The 26,121-nt window shown below is 36.3% G+C and overlaps 2 protein-coding genes across 2 annotated transcripts; one reads left to right on the forward strand and one right to left on the reverse strand.

Moving 5' to 3' along the window:
- Positions 2,810-3,282, reverse strand: LOC109948080 (uncharacterized protein At4g04775-like). Its single transcript, XM_020559989.1, has 2 exons — positions 3,154-3,282; positions 2,810-3,034 (listed from the first exon to the last, which is right to left on the reverse strand). The coding sequence occupies exons 1-2, from the start codon at positions 3,280-3,282 to the stop codon at positions 2,810-2,812; spliced, it is 354 nt and encodes a 117-aa protein (XP_020415578.1).
- LOC18783419 lies at positions 3,620-10,359 on the forward strand. The gene is made up of 8 exons (XM_007216315.2): positions 3,620-4,070; positions 5,057-5,101; positions 5,229-5,358; positions 6,371-6,440; positions 6,544-6,592; positions 6,921-7,018; positions 9,604-9,742; positions 9,996-10,359. Exons 1-8 carry the CDS (start codon positions 3,693-3,695, stop codon positions 10,140-10,142), a joined length of 1,056 nt encoding a protein of 351 aa, XP_007216377.1. The 5' UTR covers positions 3,620-3,692; the 3' UTR covers positions 10,143-10,359.

Here is a 26,121-nt window from a genome sequence, read left to right on the forward strand (position 1 = left end):
TGGAAGAGATAATGAAGGGACAAGTAAAGTGAGAAGGAAAAAAAAGTACCTCGGTTTAAGCAGTATAGAAGGGAGGTGGACTTAAAGAATCCTGAGTTTCGGCTTGGGATGCAATTTGAAACGGACAGGTTCTTAAAGAGGCACTTAGGGAATATTCCATTATTCATGGAAGGAAACTGTTCTTTGAAAAAAAATGGCAGGACGAGAGTAAAGGCGAGGATTAAAATGTCCATTTGTGCTTTATGCTTCACAAATAAACCAGGATGTGCAAACATTTGCAATTAAGAAGTTGAGCTTAGAACACACATGTGGGAGGGTGGAGAAACTGAAGTTTGGTAATCCCAAATGGATTTGTGAGAGATTTTCTCGCAAGATTAAGAGAAACACAAATTGGAATCTGAAAGCTTTTCAAGGAGAAGTTTTGAGTCCTATCATGTGAGGGTGTCCAAAACTCAAATGTATAGGGCAAAGAAATTAGGTAAAGCACAAATTGAAGGAAACTACATATAGCAATATGTACGGTTGTGGGGCTATGCAGAGCAGTTGAAGAATACTAACAAAGGTAGTACAATGAAAATTAAGTGTGATCTGGTTGGCGGTGAAGCAATATTTCAAAGAATTTATGTGTGTCTGGCTGCTTGTAAAAAAGGGTTTTTAGAAGGGTGCATGCCTATAATTGGGGTTGATGCTTGCCATTTGAAAGGTCCTTATCTTGGGCAAATATTGACTGCTGTAGGAGTTGATAGTAATAATGGTCTTTTCCCAATTGCATATGTTGTTGCTGAGATTGAAAACAAGGACTCTTGGATTTGGTTTCTATCTTTGTTGATTGAAGATTTAGGTATTACAAATGGTTTATCCTGGGCTTTTATAAGTGATAAGCAAAAGGGGATCATACCTGCCATTGCACATGTACTACCAACTACAGAGCATAGGATGTGCGTCCGGCACTTGTACAATAATTTCAGAGCAACACATCTTGGTCTCACTCTTAAACACATGTTGTGGGCAGTTGCCAGAGCCACTACTATTCCTTGGTGGGAAGCAGAAATAGAGAAGATGAAGGAAGAGGACTTGGAAGCTTGGAAATGGTTGGTGCCGAGACCACCCAATAATTGGACTAGATCTCATTTTCATCCAAGGTATAAGTGTGATCTTCTGCTGAACAACCTTTGTGAGAGCTTTAATGCAACTATAATTGATGCCAAAGATAATTCCATTTTGACATGTTTGGAAAGTATTCGAATGTATATGAAGCTTAGGATGGCTAATCGAAGGGCTGCTTGTGGTAAATGGAAATACCCTGTTGGCCCAAGGATATTCAAAATAATTGAGAAGAACAAGATGGGAGCTTCTCAATGCATTCCTGATTGGCTGGGGTTAATCACATATATGGTGGGGAGTTTGTTGTAGATCTTGCAGCAATGTCTTGTAGTTGTAGGAGATGGGATTTATGTGGCATACCCTGTGCACATGCTATTTCAGCTATATTCCACAGAGATGAAAACCATGTTGAATATGTACATGAGTATTATAAGCCACAGACATACATGAGGTCATATGAACCAATAGTTCACCCCATCCCTTCTATAGATCAGGATGTGGAAGACAGGTTGTTTAATTATTTGGGTTTTGTTATGCATTTTAATTATTTGAGTTGTGGTCAGCTGTGGTTGTGATTTTTTATAGCTGTGCTTGTATGTTGTGCAGGCTGAGGCAGCCCAAAATGGGAATGTTAGCCAAAATGAACTTCAAGCACCTGACAATGGAAATGCAGGCCAAAATGATATTGCCCTAGTCCAAACTAATGTTGTCCTGGCCCAAACTGACACTGCCCTAGTCCAAAAAAAAGCTGCCCCAACTCAAACTTACACTGCCCCAGCCCAAATTCAAGTTAATATGGGCAGAGGAAGAGGAAGAGGAAGAGGCTTATGGAATCCAGCTGCAAGGATGTCATCTTCACAACTAGTTAGTTGCCTATTATTCTTGCCAAACTCAGATTTTTTATGTTTGCCTATATAGTAATATATGTTGTTTGTGGTTTTTATCTTAGGTGGTAAGTAATATCAGTCAAGGAAGGGCCAATCTGCCAATGACATACTCACAACAAGTGCCCTTGCAACCATTATCCTCTTCACTTACTCAACAAACCACACCCCATAGAGGAAGATTCAAACACAGTGTCAAAAGAGGGGGACAAGACTGTGAAGACATATTTTGTGGACTTTTAAGACCTATTTTTGGACTCTTAAGTACTTACTATGTGGATGTGTATTTTGAGTGAACAATTATAGACTCAAGTATGCTATTTGGTAATGTTATTTTGAAGGCTCTTTTGCCTATTCTGTGTAATATTCAGGTGTATTTTGGATTGTATGTAATGTGCAGTTGGTGAATGTTAATTGGTAATTGAAGCCTTTTGGATTGTATGTAATGTGCCCCTGTTCATTTGGTATACATTGCCAATTCAGCACAAAATCAGCTTATTTAGCAAAATATCTTATACACTGCCAAAGAGGCAAAAATAACCTTATGCCCAGGTTTCTGCCCATTTCTATACTACCAATTCTTGCCCATTTCTACACTACCAATTTCTGCCCATTTTTACATTATGCCCATGCCATCAAAAGTTGTTCAAGAGTATATACAACATTATGCCCATCTCTTGCTATTTCTACACTACCAAATCATCCATATTGATGAACAATATCACAATCATAAAACACAACAGAACAACAACCCAAAACCACCTTTGTCTTTGTCGATAACTCAAAATTTCTTCTTCTAGTACAACAATTTGTTGACCCATTCACAGATTCTGTTTTTTTAAAATCTTGATTTCTTCTTCCTCTTCTCTCAGTTTTTGCTCTAATTTATTCTTCTCTTCTTCCATCACTCTGAAATTCTCCGGCGTTGCTCTCAATTCGTCCTCCATTCCTCTTAGTCTTCTAAGTAACCCAGGCAAGATTTCCTTTCCTCGTGGGCATGTTTCATTCTCCACCCATGTGAAAAAATGCAACTCCCTCTTATTGTTCTGCAATTCAAACAAAACGAAACACCAATTTTAGACCCAACAAAACACCAATTTCATTCTCCAACCATGCGAAAAAACGAAACACCAATTACTGTTATGCAATTCAAACAAAAACTTACCCGATTATTGCAACATGCCTCAAATCTTCTTCTAGAATTCAGATCTGTCCATGAAGTCCGGCGTTTGATTTCCGATCCACACTTGCAGTAACGCTGGCTACAATTTGAATATGTTGAACTCTCCGACATTTTTCCTTCCCTCACAGCCCCTTCTCAGTTCTTAAGTTCTTTACTTGGGGGTCGAAGAGAAGGGTTTAAGGCGAGTGTTTAGATTCTAAGGAGAGTCTTCAGACTCGAAACGACGCTTTTACCCCTCATTTTGACGGATAATTTGACAGAGTTGGACGGTAGGACCTAATTGCAACTGATTGTCTAATTAAAGGATTTCATTGCCTCAAAAATTAGTTGACGGACCCAAATACAACTGGGGCCATAATTCAAGGACGTCTACCGTAATTAACCCTTCAAGTTTTTATTTGGTTTTGTTTTGGTTGGAACCACCTATGTCAAGTTGAGCAGCTCAAAATAGTAAATGCAATTAGCCCAATAAAGAAATGGGTGAAGGTTGGGCTATTGAGCGCGAGGTCAATTTCACATGAATGGCTGCTCTCCTCTCCCTTCACACCATCTCCAAACTTCAAGCCAACCTCTCTACTTCGAGGGTTACGGTAAAGCCCCGAGCTGCCCTCCATGGAGCTCAGAGAATGCGAGTCCCTTACGAGCTCAAGCAGGAACAGTCTCGTCTTTTCCACCAGCTCCCCTCTGGCCTCAACATGGAGGTAATTGTGCAGAAGGGAGTTGCAGAAAAAGAATCTGCAGAAAAAGAATCAGATGAGAAAAAGGAGAGAACAAGTGAAAACCCACCTCTTGTTTTTGTTCATGGAAGCTACCATGCTGCTTGGTGCTGGGCTGAGCACTGGATGCCTTTCTTTTCAGCTTCTGGGTATGATTGTTATGCGGTTAGCTTGTTGGGCCAGGTGGGTTCTCTCTTGCTCTCATCTGAAAATGTGCCATTTTTATGCTCGTTCTGTTGATTAATTGTGTTTTTTCTTCTTCTTCTAGTCCAATGTGGAAATGAGTTTACGATATTTATGTGGCAATATTGGTGTCTCATTATCTTGTTGTCAACTCCATATCTTCTTGAAGCTTATTTGATGAGAGTAGGGTAAGAATTTGATTTCATGGATTCTTCGTTAACTGGGTTGAAATTTATCAACAATTTTCTTATGGTATTATATTTTGGACATTAGAGCTGGCAAGTACTTTATGGGAACAGGGCAAGAAAAGAATTCGCCTCCTTTCTTCCATGTTGGAGAAGTACTTCTTCTGTCTTCTCTCTGTCTCACACAAACACATAAATAGTAAAGAAGATAGCGTTATTATAATTTAAGAATATAAAGAGATAAAATTTCATTTCATTTTATTACAAGTGACAATTTGGGCAGAAGGTCAGCATTTACTGCTCTTGTGCAAATGGTGAATTATGAGTCACTTGACTCTACAGTAGAATATGAGCTGAGATATTGAACGACTTGAAAACTAAGTATGAGATGCACTTAAGCTGTTGTTGTAATCTATATGTTTCCAGCTGACAAATGGTATTCATAGTTTAATTTGAGCCACATGTGAGGCGTAATCTCTCTCTCTCACTCTCTCCTTTTTCCCTTCGTTATTCCTCTCATAAAAAAATTGTACTTGACTCCAAAATGTAATCGGATGATTCACTATGACCATCAGACGACGAACTTGTTGTATTAGTTTGCAGTTTGATATTTAACTCATGAAAAACGTTTCTACTAGCCTATTGGCTGACAACTGGAAGTATGGGATCATTATGGTTATGACTTATGAGTGTTAAAATGCTATTTTTAGGGAAGTGTTATTTTGTAATGCACCATTGACACATTAGCATATATCTGGAAGCTGCGTGTTCTGATTTGTCGTACCTCTTCTAATTGGTCAGGGTGAAAGTGATGCACCCAGTGCTTCTGTTGCTGGTACTCTCCAGGTTTTGTAGCTTTCCACTAGTAAAGAACTTCTTTTGCAATTAAATTCACTAGCATCTGCTCTGTATTTGTTAGTTTCCGTACTTGGTAAAATGTTCTTATTCCTGTTAACTCTAAATTCTGCAGTAGACACATGCAAGTGATGTTGCTGACTTCATCTGCAAAAAACTCACTTTTCCACCAGTGTTGATCGGCCACTCTTTTGGAGGTCTCATCATTCAGTACTATATTGCAAACGCTAAAGCTGACCAATTTTTAGGTAACTTCTCCTTCTATCATTTTAAATTTTTACTTGAAAGGGTAGACTAAAATCTTCAGATGGATGAGGCATGGGTCATAAGTTTTATGCGGTTTGGCTGAATCGTACCCACATCTAGTGCAAGAGGAGAGAAATAGCCCTGAATAAACATTGAAAAGTTAAAAGGATGAGTATTTAAACACCCAACCTTAACCTACAGCCCAAACCTTAAGTATTAGCAGGGATGTTTGCAATTTGCAAGCCTCAGGGTTTGTTTGCAACCTAAATGAAAATTGTATTGTTTAGATCTAAGTATTGATTGAAAGAATAACTACTTGAAACTTCCGTATGAACTTCGTTTCTGTAAAAGTATTAAATGCAGTTTAGTTGACGTGGCTTGATATAAGTAATTGAAAGAGTAGTAATATGGCCTAGAGCCATGAGGGCTGTAACATGTTTTGGGTTTTGCTTTTCCTTGTGCCCAGCCTACTTACAAGTCCTATTAGTTCTCTCTTTATTTCTGTGTGGCCCTAGCCCAACAATATACTTTTGTTTTTATGAAAATTGTTTGTTATGATTTCTTCTATTTTTGCTCCATTTGTTGCGAGTGAGAAATTTGGATGTATTTTGATTTTGGGTTTGGGAGATATTCATGATTATCTTTGTATCTCCTTTGATTTGATAGTGAAATTGCTGTACCCCCTATGTGGGTGGATGTAGGCCTACAGGATGAGCTATGTAACTCATTATGTTTTGTTTATTCCAAATTACTATTTCTATTTTCTTGTTGTTTGTTTAGTGTCATAGAGAAATAATGTTGTGTTCTGTCATAATAAGTTTTAATGTGAGTCTGAAACTGTGATGCACGCTCTGGATATTAAATATCAAACTTTAACTTCAAGCAAGATCAAGTTTCTGTCATGATCTGGCCACTGGCATAGCTTCAAAAGCATCATATTTCATCTCAAGTAGTATTTTTCTCAAGAGTAATTTTCTTATGTATATATTTCTGTGTTGATTGTGCTTATTGTAGACATGAGAGATTTTTTCCCTGAGCTTACGGGGGCTGCACTTGTCTGTTCTGTACCTCCTTCGGGCAATAGGTAACTAACATACTGTATTTTTTCTGATTATTTATTCTTATTTTTCTTTCATTTTGAATGTAATTAGTTTCAAACTGACATTTGCTATTTTTTTTTTCTCCAGTGGATTAGTGTGGCGCTATCTCTTTTCCAAACCTATTGCTGCTTTTAAGGTTTCTAGTTTCACTCTTTTATATAGAACCTCATTCATAATGGAAAGTTGCTACAAGAAACTTTGGCCCATCTTCCTTTAGTTTTGGTTGCATTTTTCAATTAAAATGTCTTGAGTTGTGTCTTTTAATTTGTAAGTTGTACTCAGTCTGTTCAACCTATCATCCCTACCATTCTTTGGAAAGCTGTTAAACATTATTAGTGCATGAATTTAATCTTAATAGAGAATGAGATACCCTTTTTCAGGAATATTTTTAGCTTCCTCATGTATGCTTTACAGTATATATAGAAGTTAGTTCTTATGATGTTGTTCGTTGGAATTTTGAGTAGGTTACACGTAGCTTGGCAGCAAAAGGATTTCAAACTTCTCTTCCTCTTTGTAAGGAGACATTTTTTTCTGCAACAATGGAGGATCACCTAGTTTTACGGTTTGTTTCCCTGAAATTCTTTTCTAGTTTGTCGGACATTTGTTCAACTGACAGATGACATTCAACAATATATTTCAAGTTACTATTGAGCATATTGACACTGAAAGAATTGGAACGTATGGGGTAAAGCCTCAATCATTATGAGGGCATATTGTATCGATTTATACAGTATTACAGGTAGAGTCCTATATCAAGTAGGGCAAGAAGACAATGTAATCAGATAACCAAGAGGAATCCCACATGGGATAAACGTAAATACAGGATAGAGTCCTAAGGACAATAGTCATATAATACACCCCCGCAAGCTGACAGGGGAGGAACGCACTGGAAGCTTGGAGGTCAGCAGCTGGAAACGTGGAATAGACAACCCCTTTGTAAAAATGTCGGCAATTTGGTCATGAGTAGCAAGATAACGAACGTCAAGCTCCTGCCGCACAACTTTTTCACAAACATAATGATAATCGACTTCAACATGACGAGTACGCGCATGGAAGACAGGATTGGAGGCCAAGGAGATGGCGCTAATGTTGTCACACCAAAGTTTAGGACAGGAAAGAGAAAGCTGCAGATCACGAAATAGTGCACGGAGCCAAGAAATCGCAGCAGCAGTATAAGCAAGTTGGCGGTACTCAGCTTCGGTGCTGGAGCGAGAAACACCTCCTTGCTTTTTAGAACTCCATGAAATTAAATTAGACCCAAGATACAAGCAGTAGCCACCCGTGGAGCGACGATCATCAGGATCACCGGCATAGTCCGCATCAGAATAAGCCATTAAATACAGGGAACCAGGTTTATAGAACAAGTCATGAGTGGAAGTACCATTAAGGTAGCGAAGAATATGTTTGACAGCAACCCGATGAGCAGAGGTAGGTTGGTGCATAAATTGGCAGACGTGGTTCACAGCAAAGGCAATATCAGGGCGTGTGAGAGTGAGATATTGCAAGGCACCAACGACACTTCGGTACTCAGAAGGATCATCTAATGGAACACCATCATGGAGGCTAAGACGATCCTCAGGACTCTATCCTGTATTTACGTTTATCCCATGTGGGATTCCTCTTGGTTATCTGATTACATTGTATTCTTGTCCTACTTGATATAGGACTCTATCTGTAAAACTTTATAAATCAATTCAATACGCCCTCATAATGATTGAGGCTTTACCCCATACGTTTCAATTCTTTCATGGTATCAGAGTGGGTTGCCATGTGTGAAAGCCCAATGGCCACATGTGCTCCACGTCACCCAAAATGTGTTGTCCACGTGTTAGGCTTGAAAATTCACCACACGTGTGGGGGCGGGTGAGAATGTGAAGGTAAAGAGTCCCACATTGGAAAGTTAAGAAACCTAGCAAGTGCTTATAAGGAGTTGGGCTACTCCTCCCATTGCCAATTGGTTTTGGGGTGGAACCTCAACTTCCTTCAGACACGCACACACACACACACACACCCACACTCTTCTCTCTCTCTCTCTCTCTCTCTCTCTCTCTCTCTCTTCTCTCTCTCTCTCTCTCTCTCTCTGTGCAAAAGAAAATTAAGTAATGCACTTTAAGTGATGTGTCCAGACACTGAGCCTCACTGCAACAAAAATTTCACAATTAAGAATAAGTATTTGCAGATATGTGGAATATTTCTTCACAGCATACAGTTAAAAAAATCTGAAATCAACAAATATTTTTTGTATTAGTTTGCAACATATGGGGAAAATTTTGGATGTGCATGTGTATGTGATGTAGGATTTCTGGAATTGTAAAAGGTGATGGAAAGCAAACTTTAGGTGTAGAAGATAACTAAGAGACACTTCATAAACTTATATGATTGCATGAGTATTCTGAGTTCCAAAAGTTAGTTATTACCATGCATCATCTTCATTTGGTTTTATTTTGGATTGCATGTTATTTTGGTGCATGGTGGATAGGAGTAGATGAGCTAATCTTTGGCATGCACACTTCTGTTTGATCAAATTGTTCTACCATAAGAAAAACTGTTCTTGTTTAATGGACAATAGATGGAATGAATTTTAAAATCTAAAATTCCTGGTCTCATTTAGGGATTTGGTGGCCTTCTTCCAAATCAATATAGGGTTCTCATACATAGAGCAAATGATTGTGAGTGTTTTCTAGGTCTGTTAAATGCACCACGACAGCGTTTGTGTCAAAGATAAGTTGAAACCAAGAAAAGGTGGTTGAGTAAAAGAGGTCTAGAACTGCAAGGTGTTTGTACAAAGAAGGGCCAACACCAAAAGTAGGTGATTCTGTCAAACAGGGTAGAACAATAGGGTACAAGGATAGAAAGAAGACACTAAAGGGAGTGAAGAACTTGATAGTACATGGGTGTATTGGGGCACCGGATCGTGAGTTGTTGTATATCCCCTTATAATTGTTGGTCGATAGTGGAACTCATGGACATAGGCAAGTTTTCTGACCCATGTAAATTTGTTTGTTCTTATTATTTGTTAATTGCTTGTATACTTGTGCTGTGTGGTTTTGAGTATTTTTGTGGTCTTTTCACAACAATACAGATCTTTTATTCTCAAAATTTGTCCATTTGCAAAGAAAACCTTTAATTCTTTCTGTTTTCTTTCAGTTATCAAGAGCTAATGAAGAAAAGTTCAAGAATGCCATTATTTGATCTGCGGAAGCTCAATGCAGCGCTTCCAGTTCCTTCAGTGCCAAAATCGGCTATTGAAGTCCTTGTGTTGGGTGCAAATGACGATTTCATCGTGGTAAACTTCGTATTCTAGAATGACTTGGTTCTTTTCTCTAACATTGCTGATGGAACATGCCATTCTCTAATTTCCGCTTCTTTGCCTTGCTGATTCTTGTTTCCACCTTTTTTCTTTCTATAAAAGGATGCTACATAAGTTTGTAAAATTCTATGCTTATATGATCCTTATTTTCAAATTGTTGTCTGTTGATTCATTTGAAGGAAAAAATAATAATGGTTGTCTTTTCATTAACAAGAAGTTTGTTGACCAGGATGCTGAAGGTCTCAAAGAAACAGGCCGGTTTTATGGTGTCTCTCCAATATGTGTTGAAGCGGTTGCCCATGACATGATGTTGGACTGTTTATGGGATAAGGGTGCAAAAGTTATCCTATCATGGCTAAAAGATTTGAAGAAATAGGAATATTCAGTGTCATTTTGTGCTTGTTGATTTAGTTGGCACTTGTGCCTCGTAACTAGCAGGAGGAAAATTCATTTCTTCTGGCAGGGAAATTGACAGAACTAAATTTGAATTTCACATATCATCCTGTAAACGCCTAATAGTGTGAGACAGACCACAGGAAATGAAGATCCTACGACTTTATTATTTCAAATGGTAAAAGGGCACAAGTTAATATTTCATTACAGAAGCCAGTAGCTTCTTCCTAAGAAAAAAACCCATCTAAGCATTGGAGGTTCATTTGTTAGATTTTTTATTTTAAAATTTTGTTTCAAATTTTAATTGAAGATGAAGGAAGTAGAGAATAGGAGAAGGGATGGATTCATGTAAAGGAGAAAGGAGGAAATATGAATTGAATTAAAAGTTAAAAATCAAGAACTATAAAATTAAGTGCAAAGAGTTATGGCCTGATATATAATTACATATTACTTTGGATGACAACTCTTCGAACTAGTGAGTGTTGTTTGTTGATGCGAAAAAGTGGTTCGGTCCTTTTGGGCCCAACTTAGTGATGTTTGGGCCTCAGCAAGAGCGCTTGATTTGCAAAATAAAAAACGCTCGTTAAGACCTAGGACATTGGTGTGGTACTGGGCGAAGACTCTCCAATGCTTAAGTAAGTACGGATTTAGTAAATAATCTGGACAGAGCGATTACTAGTATGCTGAAAGTTCAAGTTACCTCAATTTTGGGACTTGTGCCCCTTTTTATAAGCCTTGGGAGGTGTGCATGTTGTGTAGAATTTCGATATGGGACTGTAGACATTCACTTTGGGTGTTCCACATGGTCAAAGGCTAAAGTTGCCCTAATGATGCCTTCGGCATCTATGGGTGCCGAGGGCTACCTTTCTGATGCCTCTTTTTGTCCATGTGTCGTGTCTTTATTGGTCGTTGATTTTGGTATAAACAGGAGTCCCCAAAGTTCCCAACTGAGAGCGCCTCTTAGTTGGAGACTTGCTTTTGTCTTCGGTACTCGTGGGTTGCCTGGAAAATGCTTGATATTCAGCTGGCTCATACGGTGCCGTTCGGTGTATTTATGGGGAGTCGAGGAGCCAGGACCCCTTTTGGGGGTACGATCTCTTCGCATGAGGCACTCTCCAGGTATCCCAAGGGCCACAAAATCTCATTGTGCCATTCGGTAAACATGCCCTTTCGAACGGCAGAGCCTGGCTCGTTATATACGTCGCTTCCGATAGATCTGTCGTCACTTGAGCTTCTGTATGCATCATGCTTCATTTGGGAAGCGGAATTGTTCGGACAGAATGACGCTTAGTCTTCCGTGCCTTGCATGCAGTCTGCTCTCGCGCATGATTGGTACCACGTGTCAGAGTGTGCATGCGAGGCAGAGTAATAATGGCGCCGGTTGGTATTTAATTGACGAAATCCATACCCAGTTATTCATAAATAATTATGCAAATCCCAAAAAGAACAAAAAATCATAACTAGAAAGGAATATTAAAAACTTTAGAGAAACCAGCGATCAACATAAACAGAACGAATTCTAAGGTTGCTCACCTCCGTAACCGGAACGAGGAGAAGGAGAAGAAGCAGAAGACCTGCTAAAAATTACCATTATAATGAAACATGGCCGCAACTACAATAGTAAGAGAAGGTCAGGGTTTTTCTGTGAATAGATCCACTGGAGGAGAAACTCACAAGGTCAAATATATCAAAATATTGCAGAGTTTGTGTACCCCTCCAGTAATTTAAATTAGATTAAAGTGAAATATCGTTTGTATAAATAAAAAATTACATTCAAATATTATAACTACTAAAATATATCTGAATTATTTTCACACCGACATTCTTGAATGTTTTTGTATTTTCACAAAATTCTTCATATTTTGTACATAACACTTACCCGTGAGGTTTTAAATTTTCACAAAACCCTTTTGTGGTTGAAATTTTATCCAAATATTGATGACACCCTAAAAATATTTCTCAGAAGGCCTCCGTGTTGCGCTATCTCTTTTCCAAACCTATTGCTCTGCTTTTAAGGTTTCTAGTTTCACTCTTGTATATAGCACCTCATTCCTACTGGAAAGTTGCTACAAGAAACGGTCAATTTCTTCTTTTAAGGTAAGGGTTCTTATGATGTTGTTCGTTTGGAATTTTGAATAGCTTTCACGGAGCTTGGCAGCAAAAGCATTTCAAACTTCGCTTCCTCTTTGTAAGGAGACATTTTTTTCCGCAACTATGGAGGATCACCTCGTTTGACGGTTTGTTTCCCAGAAATTTGTTCAAATGACAGATGATATTCAACAATATCTTTCAAGTTTTATGTTTGAGCATATTCACACACACACACACCACTCTCTCTCTCTCTCTCTCTCTCTCTCTGTGCAAAGAAAAATTGAGTAATGCACTTTGAGTCAACATGTCCTGATACCAAAGCTGAAATTAAATTCTGCTTGAAGTTTCCATAAACAATGTGCCTAGACATTGATCCTCACTGGAACAAAACTTTCACAAGTAAGAATAAAATATTTGCAGGATGTGGGATATTTCTTCACAGCATACAGTTACATAATTCTTAAATCAACAATATATATATTTTTTGGTCTTCGTTTGCAACATTTGGGGAAAGTTTTGGATGTGCACGGTTTCTGATTAGTTATTACCATGCATCATCTTCATTTGGTTTTATTTTGGAATGCATGTTATTTTGGTGCATGCATTTCCATGTGTTACAACTCCCAAGCTTCCCAATATCCACGATGCAGAGCAAATTAAATGAAGGAGAGAGAAATATTTTTAAAAGAAGTTAAAATGGACAAAATTGCCCTTATTATTTTTGGATTTCCTAAGGAATCCTTTACATTTGCATGTCTTTGGTTTGAAAGTTGAGAGGTTTTTCTATCTTTTTCGGAAAAATTTTGGCTTTTTTCAAAAGTGAAAGTTTTTTCATAGCTAAAACCTAAATTTACTTTAAAGGGGACCTAAAGAGCATCTTTTTGGAGATGTCAAATATCAAATATTAAATTTGAATTGGATAATTTATGTGGCAATTTGACCTTCCACCAGATATGTCAAATTAAAATATTATTTTATTGTAAATTGTTGACTAATTTATTACTTTCTAGGCACATTAATTAAAAAGATATAATAAAAAATAAAATAACATCACAAAGTCAAACAATAAAAAATAATAATTTCGGAAAAAAATAAAAAATAATAATAAGAAAGAGAAATGTTATTCTGCGTAGGATTTAATATTTTGGTTTGAGTGAGTCTCAACTATTTTTTCTACATGCTAAAAGCCACCTTGAATTTTACATCTCCATTGAACTCTCCAACTGATGTGTTAAAATGCCAGGTGGGGTTTTAATAATATAATCCAACCGAAGAGATAATGCTGACAAGAATTTGAAGGCTGGCATCTCTACGTTATTTTTTACAACAACCAAAGTGAGTAACCGAAGAAATAATGCTGACAAGAATTTGAAGGCTCACATCTCAACGTTATTTTTTACAGCAAACAAAGTGAGTAACCGAAGAAATAATGCTGACAAGGATTTATTATTAATATTAAGTTTAGCAACTCAATATTAATAATAAATATTATGTGGCAAACAATGGTCCTCCAAGTCTTGTGGATTGGATTTGTTCTGACCCTAGTTGCTTAATTGAATAAATTCTCCCCTCGATAAACAAGAAGGAAGTATTCAAAATGAGTTTGCCTGCTTAATTATGTGCATTTAAAATTGAACTATACTTCTTAATGAAATGTTTGTTAAGTACATTAGGATATTTTCTAGCAGAGTGCTGCTATTTTTACCCACATGTCCTATTTTCCCACCCACCTTATCTTTAAACTTTTAAAGACGAATTTAACCATATTGTAAAATGACTTAAAAGGACTTAAGGAAAAAGAAAGAGGAAAAAAAAAAGAGGAAAAAAAAAAAACACAGACTTCTCAGTTCTCAAGTAACCCCATCGTTTGACAGAGAGAAAAAAACACAAGAATACGACTCCTTGTTCATGAGAAGGTGAAGAAGGCTTTTCAGTGCTCCAAACTCAATTCTCAAATAATTTTCTTCTCTTTTCTATTCATTCAATCAAATTGTTTATGAAAAAGAAAACAATAGAATGGATGTTGAAGAGCACAATTTTATTGCAAAGTTCAATAGATTTATGGTCCTTGGATAACTCTGGAGAAAAAGTCTATTTACAATAGTAGAAAGCTAAGAGCATAAATGTGATTATATTCACAGAATCCATATTTACAAAAATTAAAATTAAAATTACAGCAAAAAAACTGTTTTAGTTCAGTAAACATGAATGACAAAGACAAAGATGGAGTGTGAGAGATGGAAAATAAGATAGAGCAAAAATGAGAGAGAGATGTGTGGGTCGTCAGAGAGAGAGAAGACATGAGTAGAGAGAACAAAGGAGAGAGGAAATGAGGTAATAATTAAAAGGGTATTTTAGGAATATTGGTGGGTGTAAAAATAGGATTGTGTTTTTTAAAATTTATATGGTGGGTGGAATATTCGAGTCCTAGTCGGACAAAACCTAGGTTTCTAATCGAACATTCACGGCTTCAAATCGATCCAAACCAACTATCAAAATAGCTAGAACACAAATAAATGGATGAAGAAGCATAACTTACTCGTCGGATTCCGTTGCCAGAATCACAGGAAACGAAGATGGAAAAACAGCGACTTTTCTCCTCGTTCCATCACGGCTCGAAATCGGGTCTGGATAATCAGTGGATCATGTAGAGGAGGTGGAGAGGAGTGTTTTGCAAGTTGTGGCGTCGGATTTGGTGGCCGGACGGCACCGGAAACCTTATCGAAAGCGGCGGTATTGTCTAAGAGAGAGAGAGGAGAGAGAAAGTCAGGAGAGAGAGAGAGAGAGAGAGAGAGAGAGAGAGAGAGAGAGAGAGAGAGAGAGAGAGAGAGAGGAAGAGAGAGAAGACTAGATTTTTAAAACCCAACTTCAACAAAATTACGGTTATGCCACTACACTTTCGGTTATGCCACTACACTCAACTCCCAAAAATTACGGTTATGCCACTACACTCAACTCCCAAAAATTATTCCCAAATTAAAAGTGACCAACTTACCCTTACCCATGAGGGTAAAAATGTAATTCCACAATTAAATTTTTAATCTAATAATTATTTTAGATTGGGATGTTACATTGATCCATAGCAGAAAACCTCACTTCATTGACTTCTTTGGCAATATTAGATTGATTTTCATGTACCTTTTAAGAAAGCATCAGTCACCATTTGCATTGTTTTTCCAGATACTTCAAACAATTTTTCCAGTGCAAGCACAACTCTATCTTCATCACTTGATCCTATTTTTTCCTCTTGTTTTGACAAACCACATATTGGTTGCCCTCCTTGTTTATTGACATGGGAGATGTATCATTGTCATCACTAGCAACAACTTCATTATTCCCTGCTTGCTCTTCCATCATTTCACTGGGGACTTCAGCTCCTTTTCCACGAGCACGATCCTTTCCAAAAAATATTAGCAAGTCTATCAAATAATGGGAATGATTTGTTCCTCCATTCAACTGCATTCTTATGGTGCTATAATAAAATAAGACACCATTTAGTTTATGTTTAACCATGTAACCAAAAAATAAATAAATTTAATTCTTTGTAATGAAATATAGGCAAGTAGTACTTGTACATAAGTTTCCCAAGCTTCATTACTGTCTACTTTAATGCATTTTTTAACATCATTCCATGAAATCCACTTGTGTTTATGATGTCATAAATTATACTATATTATTTTTTCGATCACTTCAACTTTGATTCAATGTGTGGACTTGCCTTTAGCTCAGCACCAGGACATAGATGATTCAAAACCTTCACCATTTGGAGCAAAGTACCATATTTGAAATTACAAGTCTCAAAGCGATGGCCTCCAGCCACAAAATCCTTAAGCACTGTCAGCAATTGCTCTTCCTCAAATTTAGACCACAACCCCTAGTTTGTTTCCTCCCTTGTTCAAAGTCTTGATTGGTATCAACACTTTCCATTCCTAATATGACTCCACACATATAAAGCAACACTATCATCATTAAACTAAAAACAAACAAACAACAATAGAAATATGTTAACAATAGGTAACAACAACATGGTTGCCAAAATTATAACATAATTGGTCAAGTGAATTGACCCAAATGGATTATGATCAATTACAACATGCTACTATTTCCATATAATAATCATAATCAATATTCAAATTGCAAAGTTAATCTTGAAGAAAATTAATACATGGTTAAGTCTGAATGGTGATGTCTCAAATACAAATTGAAACAAAAACCATAAATTGGCTAGTTATTCATAAACCACAAATTGGATAGTTATTCCCAGTTGCTCTCCACTCATTATATAGTTGCAAGGCCAAGTCATCCCTCCATGCAGTCCATTTATTGGATGTTTCGACAATGCCAATCGTATCACCTTCTACCATATTTTTTGCCTCATTAATTTCATTCACTTGAGGCTCCATTGGATCCATGGACATTTCCCTCTGAATGAGATTATGTAAAAGACAACAAGCTGTAATTATCCGACATTGCGCCTTTATAGGGTAAAAAGATGGAGTCCTTAGTATGAGCCACCTAGCTTTCAACAACCCAAAATATCATTCTATTACATTTCTTGCTTTTGAATGCCTCATATTAAAATATTCTTGATGATTTGCAGCTTTATATCCATCTCTCCACTCATATATATGATACCTTGTTCCTCTATATGGTGCAAGAAATCCCTCACCATTTGTGTAACCACCATCTGCTAGGTAATAATAACCTAATAACCAAAAATTCACAATTCCTATTAGCGTTGGTGTATAAATTTAATTCAAAAATGCACATAAAATGAATACTGACTAATGACCACTTTTGAACCACTCGGCCTAGTTATGGCATCACAAAGGACTTGAGAGTTAGATGCAGATCCCTCTAAACTAGGCAATACAAATATAAACTGCATGTCGTGTGAGCAAACAACCAACACATTTGTTGCAATTTCACCCTTCCTGGTTCAATATATTGGTTTATTAGTGTCATCACACGAACTTTAATATAAGTTCTATCAAGCGCTCCTAAGAAATTCTATGAAAAAAAAGTTACCTTTAATTAAATTCTAAAAATTTCAAAAGAAGACAAAGAAACTTACTATAATTTCTCCAAATTTCCAACACATAATATACATGCCTTAAAACATTTCCATCTATACTCTATGCAGGTCTCACCCACAAGTTCCTGAACTCTCAATAGGCTACCTTGCAATCTTAAAATTCTTTGCAACACAAAGTTGAAGCACCAACTTATGGTCTCACCCGATCGAATAAACCTACTTCTATAATAGTACGACATGTGCAAGTACATGTAAGAATATACACACTTGCTCCTCCAAAGTCACCAAACCATTATTTTTAACTCTTCCATTAGCGTGACACAACTCACATAATATACCAAGCGTCCTTAAATCTATTCTTAATTCGCTCACACACTACATCATTCTCCAATATATTGTTTAGATAATACAACTGAATGTTACGTGTAAGAAAGGAACGATTATTAAGGTTGTTGCGTCTTTCTATAAGTCATTGATTCCTCCTATTTTGAACATCATAAGCCCAAGGATCGTGCAAGGACAGATTGTCTCTAAATGCCACATCTCCAGTAGTAATATCAACAAAAGCTTTCTTCGATCCATATCTAATAAATCATATAAACCAACAAAAATTAAGCATGTATAGTTTTATATGTCTAGTTGATATATATACAAATCAACAAAGTATCTACATGTGCCAATGACCATGAAAAAAAAAAACCAGTACCCAACAAAGTACAGGTAAATTTGTTCAATATTTTTTGTAGTCTAATATGATATAATGAGAAGATTATTGGTTGGATGGGAATGCTAATTAAACATATTATACGATGACTTAGGTTTGTAGATTGCATATTCGTTTACATTCAAAATAATTTGTTGGTTGATTCATAAACCAATAATTTGTAATGTACACTTCTCTTTGAAAAAACCAGACATGCCTTGCAAAATTTAAAAATTAAAATTCAAAAAAAAAAGAAAAAAAAGAAACAACTAAACAAGGGCTCCAATTCCACCCATCAATTTGTTCATATCTTCTCTTTCCAAACAAAAAACCCCATAATCAAAATAATTCAAAATTGAAAACCCTAGACCCAATTATAATCCAACAAAAATTAACCAATAAAAATCATAATTTTCATCAGATTAAGCTAACTACAAACAAACCCATAATCAAAACTTAAAAATCAAACCAAGAAATAGCATATTGAACCTATCAGGTAGAATCACGGAGAGAGACATACACAAAAGAAGAGTGGAAAGAGAGGAAAATAGCTTAACAACTAACCTTGAGAGAGTGATAGCATAGCACAATAGAAGAGGAAAGCAAAGCACAATGGAAGAGAAGAATAGAGCAACTTCAAAGAGAAAGAGCGTGAGTGTCTAAGTTGGATAATGGCAAACTCGCTCATCCAAAACATTGATGTCGTTATTTAGCGGCATCTCCACGCAGCTTTCTATTTTGTACGAACAAATGAGGCGTTTTTAGTGGGCCTGGATTCTCTAGTCTCATTTAACTTAAAGGAGCACGTCACCAAACATGGGTTGTGAGTGTTATTTAAGCTAGTCGAGTCCAATGAGGCCTACCAACAAGGCTTAGATGTACAAGAATAAGTTCGCAGATTTTGTGGGTACGTTTGGCCTTGAAAGGAATATGCCCTATATGGGCATTTGTAGAGTCTCATAAGTGCTGAATGTGGCATGTGGTGGTACCTTTTACCAGGACATAGAATTAAGGGTCATGCTTTCTTCTTGTGAAAAATAATATTTTGGTCCTAGTTTGAAAGTATCTAAAAAGCTATCTAACAAGCTTGCTTCCAAGCTACAAATATCCGTAAAAATTGACTAATGTAATACTTCTTGTGAAAAATAATATTTTGGTCCTAGTTTGAAAGTATCTAAAAAGCTATCTAACAAGCTTGCTGCCAAGCTACAAATATCCATAAAAATTGACTAATGTAATATGTGTTGAATATTCCAGAAAACACATTGCAATTTCATTCTATGTTATGTTCGCAGATGATATTTACGATGTTTGGTTGAACAAGGCCAATGAATTGCTTAAAGTTTAATATTATGCACACCATGAGCAAGCAGTTAGCAGATATATAACTTGTATTTATGACATCATTTTCAAATGAAAATTTTTCATGTAGAGCTTAAGTTTGTTGACTTGTAATGTGTTGAACAAATAATAATGGTATAGGTTCACAATATACTTGGGTTATTATTGTCGTGGAAATTTCATGGAATAATTATTTGTAAAAGCTGCCTACCTAGTGTTTTATAGGCATGAACCTCGAATTGACCCAAATAATTTACATTATACAATCAAATAATAAAGATAGGCATGAACCTCCTTGAATTGTAGAGGAGAAAAGTAGTAGGAAACATGGTTTTATATGAGAAACCAACCAAGAAAATAGTTCTATGCTGAAAACTTCACTCATTGAAGGATCTGAACAAACCCAAGTTTAGAAAGCAACATATAAATGATTTATCATATAACATATAACATGCTTGACTAGACTTGCATAAAAGAAATATGAAAATGAATTGGTGGAGTTGTTGTAAACTGGGGTAAGAGTTGCAATGAAGTGCTTCTATAGGACTTACAAATTTGCGGGTGGTATTTTAGGGGGAAGTAAAAGTAAAACAAATGATTAGATTAGTTTTACACATAATAATTTGCAGATAATTCCAATTACCACAACAACTCAAAAACAATTAAGCCTCTCTTAGTAAGAATTGAGTATTTGTTACGTCTAAAATGGTAGATTGAGACCAATTAATATAACAAACTTACAATTTATTGTTATGTGATGGGTTTCACAAAGTACAAGTACGTAGAGATGTTTGATAGAGTCACCATATTTATATATTACATATTTTAAAAAATACATTTTGCTACAATACTATTGGTGACGCACTTATCGTTTGACCACTCAATTATATTATTAAAATTTTAGTACTTTTTTTAAGCACCGTGTTCATTGATTTTGTAGGATACAATTGGATGTCGAAACGTTTTTCGATCTGTCTAATTTTTTAAAAGGATGATCTATAAATGTAGACTTAAAAAAAATATATTGTTTAGATCGTTGAAAAAAAACTCATAAGGTACCCTAAAAGGTGTCCCTCAAATAATGTTATTTGAGGGATGAGGCGCTTAGCCGTTGGATTGGTTTTAATGAAATCTTACAGCTCTGATGGTTTTAATCTTCTAAACCATTTTACAGTCTTATGACCCGCCAAAACCCAGACCCAAGGAGACAAAGTGATGCTTAGAGAAACTAAATAAAGCAAGACGAAGAAACCAAACGCCCAAGCTCTACAGGGAAGAGAACCGAAAGCCCAAGTTGAAGAGGAAGACCCATCATTGCAAAATTTTTGTCTAAAATAGGTATGGGTATCTCTTGTTGTGATTGTTTCAAAATTTTCTCTTTGGTGATTTGATTTGGGGGTTCTGTGTTTAGGTTTGGTCTAATGGGTCATTCTTTATATGGGGAGTGGAGAAATGCATATATGCAGATAGATGAAGAACCATGGAAGCACCGAATGCATGAGTATTCAGCACTAGTGGAAATTGACATGGCTCTGTTTGAATCACTGATGATCCATGGAGACAATTACTGAGATGATGAATGAAGAATGACTATACTAAGTTGGCCTTCTTACTCTGGTTTGATTCCTCTTTTATTGTTGAATTTCAGTAGCATTTTCTATGCTTAATATTTTTATTATTCATGAAATGTGAACATGGTTATAGTTTACCAAGTTTGCTTTCACCTCAAGTGGTCAAGCTTCCTCAGAACTTTCTAGTTGATGACTTTCAAGTCTGCCCATGGAAATTTGCATGTGTAGTTTGTGGAATACTTGGATTTTCATTTATGCCAGTAGAGAAACCAAACGAGGAGGGGATTTGAAGTAAGAAACATGCAATATCAATTTATTTATTGGCTAAGAAACATGCAATGTCAATTTATTTATTGGCTATGAAGCATTTGTGGAGGAAACACTTGTAAAATATTTCAATTTAATGTTGGTGGCTGTAAACTTTCTTTTTAAAAGTTTCAATTTAATATACTTGAAGTAGAAATATTTCATTTGTTCCTTGCTAGCTTCTTTCACAAGGGCTTTTCCTAATGAGTGTGTAAAAATGATTTTTGTCAACTGATCTGTCTAAATTATTTCTCTCACTCCAAAATAGATATAATCAACAAAGTTACTACTGTTTTAGATTTTGTTTGGTCAAAATTGATAGATAAGTAAATGAAGCAAAGAACCATGAAACTAATATCCAAGGGATTGCCAGTCAGATATAGAAAATTATGCACATCTTTCACCCATATGTATGCTCTGGTTAATTATGCACATCTTTCACCCATTTGATTCACAGTACAACCAACTACACCTTGCATCCATAGTTCCTTACTAATACAACTTACCACAAAGAAATCAAGCAAGATATGCCTTAAACAATTCTTGCTCATTGTTCAAATAGACCTTAAACAAAAAGTTAGTACATAAACAGTCAAAGATAAAGGAACTGGATTGAGTAAAACTGAATCTCTTTTCCCACTACTCACTAAGAGTTCGAAACATCATTCAGAAAACTCTCCATCATGACCCTTGATCTTCATACATCTATCTCTGTAAGAGTTGTAGATATCTTGTTGGGTTCAATCGATGTTTCCAGACAATGAAGGCAATGCTAGGAAAAAAAAAGAAAAAAAAAGGACCATCTTCCTACTATTGCCACAGAAAAATGTTGTTCCCTATACTCATAACTTAATCAAAGGAAAAAAAACAGGGAAAGCATTAGGTTTCATTTTTAGCTTCTTCAATTTCGGAAGTTTGATTAAAAACATGACAACAAAATGAAAAGCTCATAATTCAGGCAAGAAAAAACAAACTTCAAACCAATTGATTGTTGATAAATCACAAGGCCAAAAAAAGAGATTGAGCCGAAAATAAGAAATAATAAATGAATTCTAGCTCAAACAATAAGAAAAGCAAAACATTTCATAATGAGAGAGAGAGAGAGAGAGAGAGAGAGAGAGAGAGAGAGAGAGAGAGAGGAAACTTGATGGGAATAAAATCCAGAAGTTGAAACCATGCTTGAGAATCTGCAATTTTCACTTGGTTGTGAGATCGTAAAGTAAGAAAAAAAATCATAAATTAAATCCAAATAACGTGATAGACAAAATAGAGAATTCTGAGAAAAAGATATGCACGTGAAATGTCTAGATTGAATCCATCATGTTCATCCCCTCATAATTAGAACGTGTGATGCGGCAGAAGTGGATCCCAACCCCAATTCGAATCCAACTCTTTTATCCAACCCAACTCCATAGCTGCGAATTTGCTCACCCCAGATCTGGAAAATAAAGGGTACAACTTTGCTCATTTTGGAATTTAGGATTTCCACCTTCCCACCTTCTAATCGATTGAGACAAACATAGAGATAGTGAGATTCGAGTTTGAAGAAGGAAACATAGGGTTTGAAATCGTGGAAGGAGTGCAAATATTTGACCTCAATGACCGTGCCCAGAGAACGAGGCGGTTCTCAAACCCAGTATTGTAATTGGTCCTTCTTTTCTGACATGGATTCAATGAATCTGACATATTTAAGGTGTGGTCCTAGCTGTAAGATTTTTTATTGTATTGCTATGTTTTTTTCTGTCAGATTGTAAGGGGTTTGTAAAGGGTTTTTTTTTATTGTGATGTCTTAAATTTTAAAATTTTGTGGTCCCTTCTTGTTTAGTTCAAAAGTGTTTAACTTTTCTAAAATGTGAGGATGCTTTAAGTTTTCTGAATTTTTTGGTCACACATGTTTGCTGGCCTATTGTGTTAACTCATAGTGGCTTGATTATAATGTACTGTGGTGGTTGATCAAGTCTCAATACAACAAGGGGTCTTACGTGGGTTGAACTGTTTCATATTATTATGAAGGAGCTTAGAAACTTTGAGATAGTCTCTATGAAACGGCTAAAAAATCATGAATGGGTAAATGTGGACACATATGCTATAAGCTACTTGTATAGTGTGATTTGGTACCACTTTTGTATCAAAGAGTAGTGGTGGTAATTTACTTCGAAGAAAATGTAGTGGGTATGAAAGACAAGCCTTCAAGTGTGAGAAACATGGCTGAGGAATTTGTTCGAGCAAACTAAAAGGATTGGTGGGATATATATTGAGGAATTTGAGGTAGGAAATAATGAAGATTTTGAGAATGAGGAGTTTGACAGAGCAAACAATGAGGAGTTTGTTGGGGGGGATAATAATGAGAAGAACATGAAGCAGCTGTGGCAGCAAACAATAAGGAGTTTGTGGGGGTACAAGACAATGAAGATTTTGAGGATGAGGAGGCTGAAGAAAGTGGCCCTGGATTTGTAGATTATGCATATGAGAAAAGTGATGATGAGCAATGCTTGCTGGAGAAGGATGATAAAGCTTTTGACAATTATTTTGATCACGATGATCCTGATGCTAACCTAAATGTTGCAGAAGAAGAAGCTAAGTCATGATGATGTAACTGCTAGTAATGTTAATAGTTTGGACAGTAGCTTAGGTGAAGAGGTTGAGGGGCTTGTGAAGAAAAGGAAGAGGAAGTTGCCCAAGTTTGAGGACTTTAGGCTTGAAACAGACTTCACAAACCTTATGTTTAAGATTGATTTAACATTTCCAAGTGTGCAAATGTTTAGGAGAGTAGTGAGAAATTATTTTGTGTTGAACATGAGGGCAATTAGATTCACAAAGATGATAGAGATAAGGTGAGGGCAGTTTGTGTAGGTGTTGAGGATGGGAAATCCCATGTGTAGTTTATGCATCATCAATCAATGGAAGAAGCATGGTGCAAGTTAAAGATTATGTGCATGTACATACATGTGAGACAATTGAGCAAAATATCCTCGCTAACTCAAAGTGGTTATGAGAAAGGTATGCTACACAGTTATCCAGAATTTACAATTGAAATGTGGAGTCTTTTAAAGACCAAGTGAAGGAAGACTTTAGTGTAATAGCTTCAAGATCACAGATTTATAGAGCAAGACCTAAGATCACAGATAAAAGCTGAGGGAACTTACACAAAACAATTTAAAACACTTTGGGAGTGTGTTGCTGAGTTGAAAAGAACAAATTAGGGAAGTATAAGGGTGAAAGGCCTAGGTTTGAAAGGATTTATATTTGTCTTGCAACTACAAAGAAAGGTTTTCTTGATGGGTGTAGGCGAGTTATGGGGTTGGATGCATTTGGTGTTGATTCTAATAATAGAAAGTACCCTGTATTACATTTGCAATGGCAAAAATGGAGAACTATGACATATGGATGTGGTTCTTGGAACTACTGGCCTCTAATCTTGGTATTTCAATGTGGAACTCTTATGTGTTCTTTACATATAGGAAAATGGGTTGATGGATTCAGTTGGTGACTTGTTTCCGAATTTAGAGCATAGGCCTTGCCTTGAACATCTGTATGTCAACTTTCTGCTTGCTTGTACTTAAACAACACATAGAGTATAATGCAAGAAGCCCAATTGGAGTCCTCACACACGTCCAACCTGCTCTTCCAATTCTCTCATTATCCTCAACAGCTAAGCCATCAAAGCTTTCTCTAGTAAAGGCATCTCAATATCAACCTATTCGAAAAACTCATAGCCATTGTTTCACCTCTACATGTAACTACATTGCTATCATCAACTTATGACTTACATGAAAATTCAGTCTTAAAAACCAACCAGAACCAGGATCAAAACACACCCATGACTTTGGACACACATGGAACCTCCGAAGTGGTTCGATCTTGTACATGAAGTTTGAAGCCGAGCCATCTTCCCATAATAGCATCGAGGGGTTGCAATGTGCGCCTCTTCTCCTCGTGGAAGTTGGTACCTCATCTTCGCCTTTTTGTTCAATTCAACCAAATAAGCCTTTTAATTATTGTATTGTACCTTTTCATTGTTGTCTGTTTTCGGAGTTGTAAAATAAGGAAAGTTGACCCTATTCATTCTCTATGTATCCTTATTGATTTTGGGGCCATAAGTTTTTTTTTAATTAAGCATCTGTGTTTAACCTTTCAAATGCTTAAAATGTAGGATTATTTAGAAAACATGGAGAGGCCTCATGTTTTACCTTTCCAATGCTTATAGGTTTCAGACTCTTGCTATTCTAAGTCGCCCAAAGTGACTTTAATTAAGCAGTTGCCCTTTATTGAGTTATACATGGGTGAACGCGCTCGCTCCTTCGTACTAGTGGTTTAGCTGCCTTAGTTTCCCTTCCTTACCACTAGCTTACAGGTTATGAAAGGAGTTATATTTATCAGGCTAACCGGAATACTTTGTGAAATTCAAGAAAACTTGGAACATATCAAACATTTTTTTTTTATAATTTTATCCCAATATCAAAGTAATGATTATAATGGTGTTGAATTAAGTGTACCGAGTAGAGATGTTACAGGGAAAAAGTTTAAAACGATAGAATTAGTGGAAAAATATTATATGAGTTATGCGAAGGCCATTGGATTTAGCGTGAGGATAAACATATTGGTTCGTAACATATAAGGGAAAGTAAGAGAAAGGATTGAGAAATGAAAAGTTTAATGACGTATTGGATAGAATTCGGCCACCCAAGCCAATTACAAGATAGAATTGCCAAGGTTTTTTTTTTTTTGGGTAAACGTGATATTTACGTCATGAAGAATTTTGAACCAACAACATCACAATCATTAATTAGCTACTCCACTTGAATCTCCATATATTTAATCTAACCGTGTTGTTCGGAATTCCGATTTAGCCCAAGCACAGCGAATTTAAAGAGTGTTGGTTAGAACATGTTAAGTCTTAGGAATACCACAATGA

The sequence above is a fragment of the Prunus persica genome, chromosome G3 (genome assembly GCF_000346465.2).
Source record: "Prunus persica cultivar Lovell chromosome G3, Prunus_persica_NCBIv2, whole genome shotgun sequence".
Classification (NCBI taxonomy): Eukaryota; Viridiplantae; Streptophyta; class Magnoliopsida; order Rosales; family Rosaceae; genus Prunus; species Prunus persica.

Bases quoted from the DNA above. Each gene is read 5' to 3' on its own strand.
- LOC109948080 (XM_020559989.1), bottom strand. From the start codon at position 3,282: ATGTCGGAGAGTTCAACATATTCAAATTGTAGCCAGCGTTACTGCAAG. The intron at 3,035-3,153 runs GTAAGTTTTTGT...TTTGAATTGCAG, and splicing joins AGGCATGTTGCAATAATCGG to AACAATAAGAGGGAGTTGCA.
- LOC18783419 (XM_007216315.2), top strand. From the start codon at position 3,693: ATGGCTGCTCTCCTCTCCCTTCACACCATCTCCAAACTTCAAGCCAAC. The intron at 6,593-6,920 runs GTTTCTAGTTTC...AATTTTGAGTAG, and splicing joins AACCTATTGCTGCTTTTAAG to GTTACACGTAGCTTGGCAGC. The intron at 7,019-9,603 runs GTTTGTTTCCCT...GTTTTCTTTCAG, and splicing joins GAGGATCACCTAGTTTTACG to TTATCAAGAGCTAATGAAGA.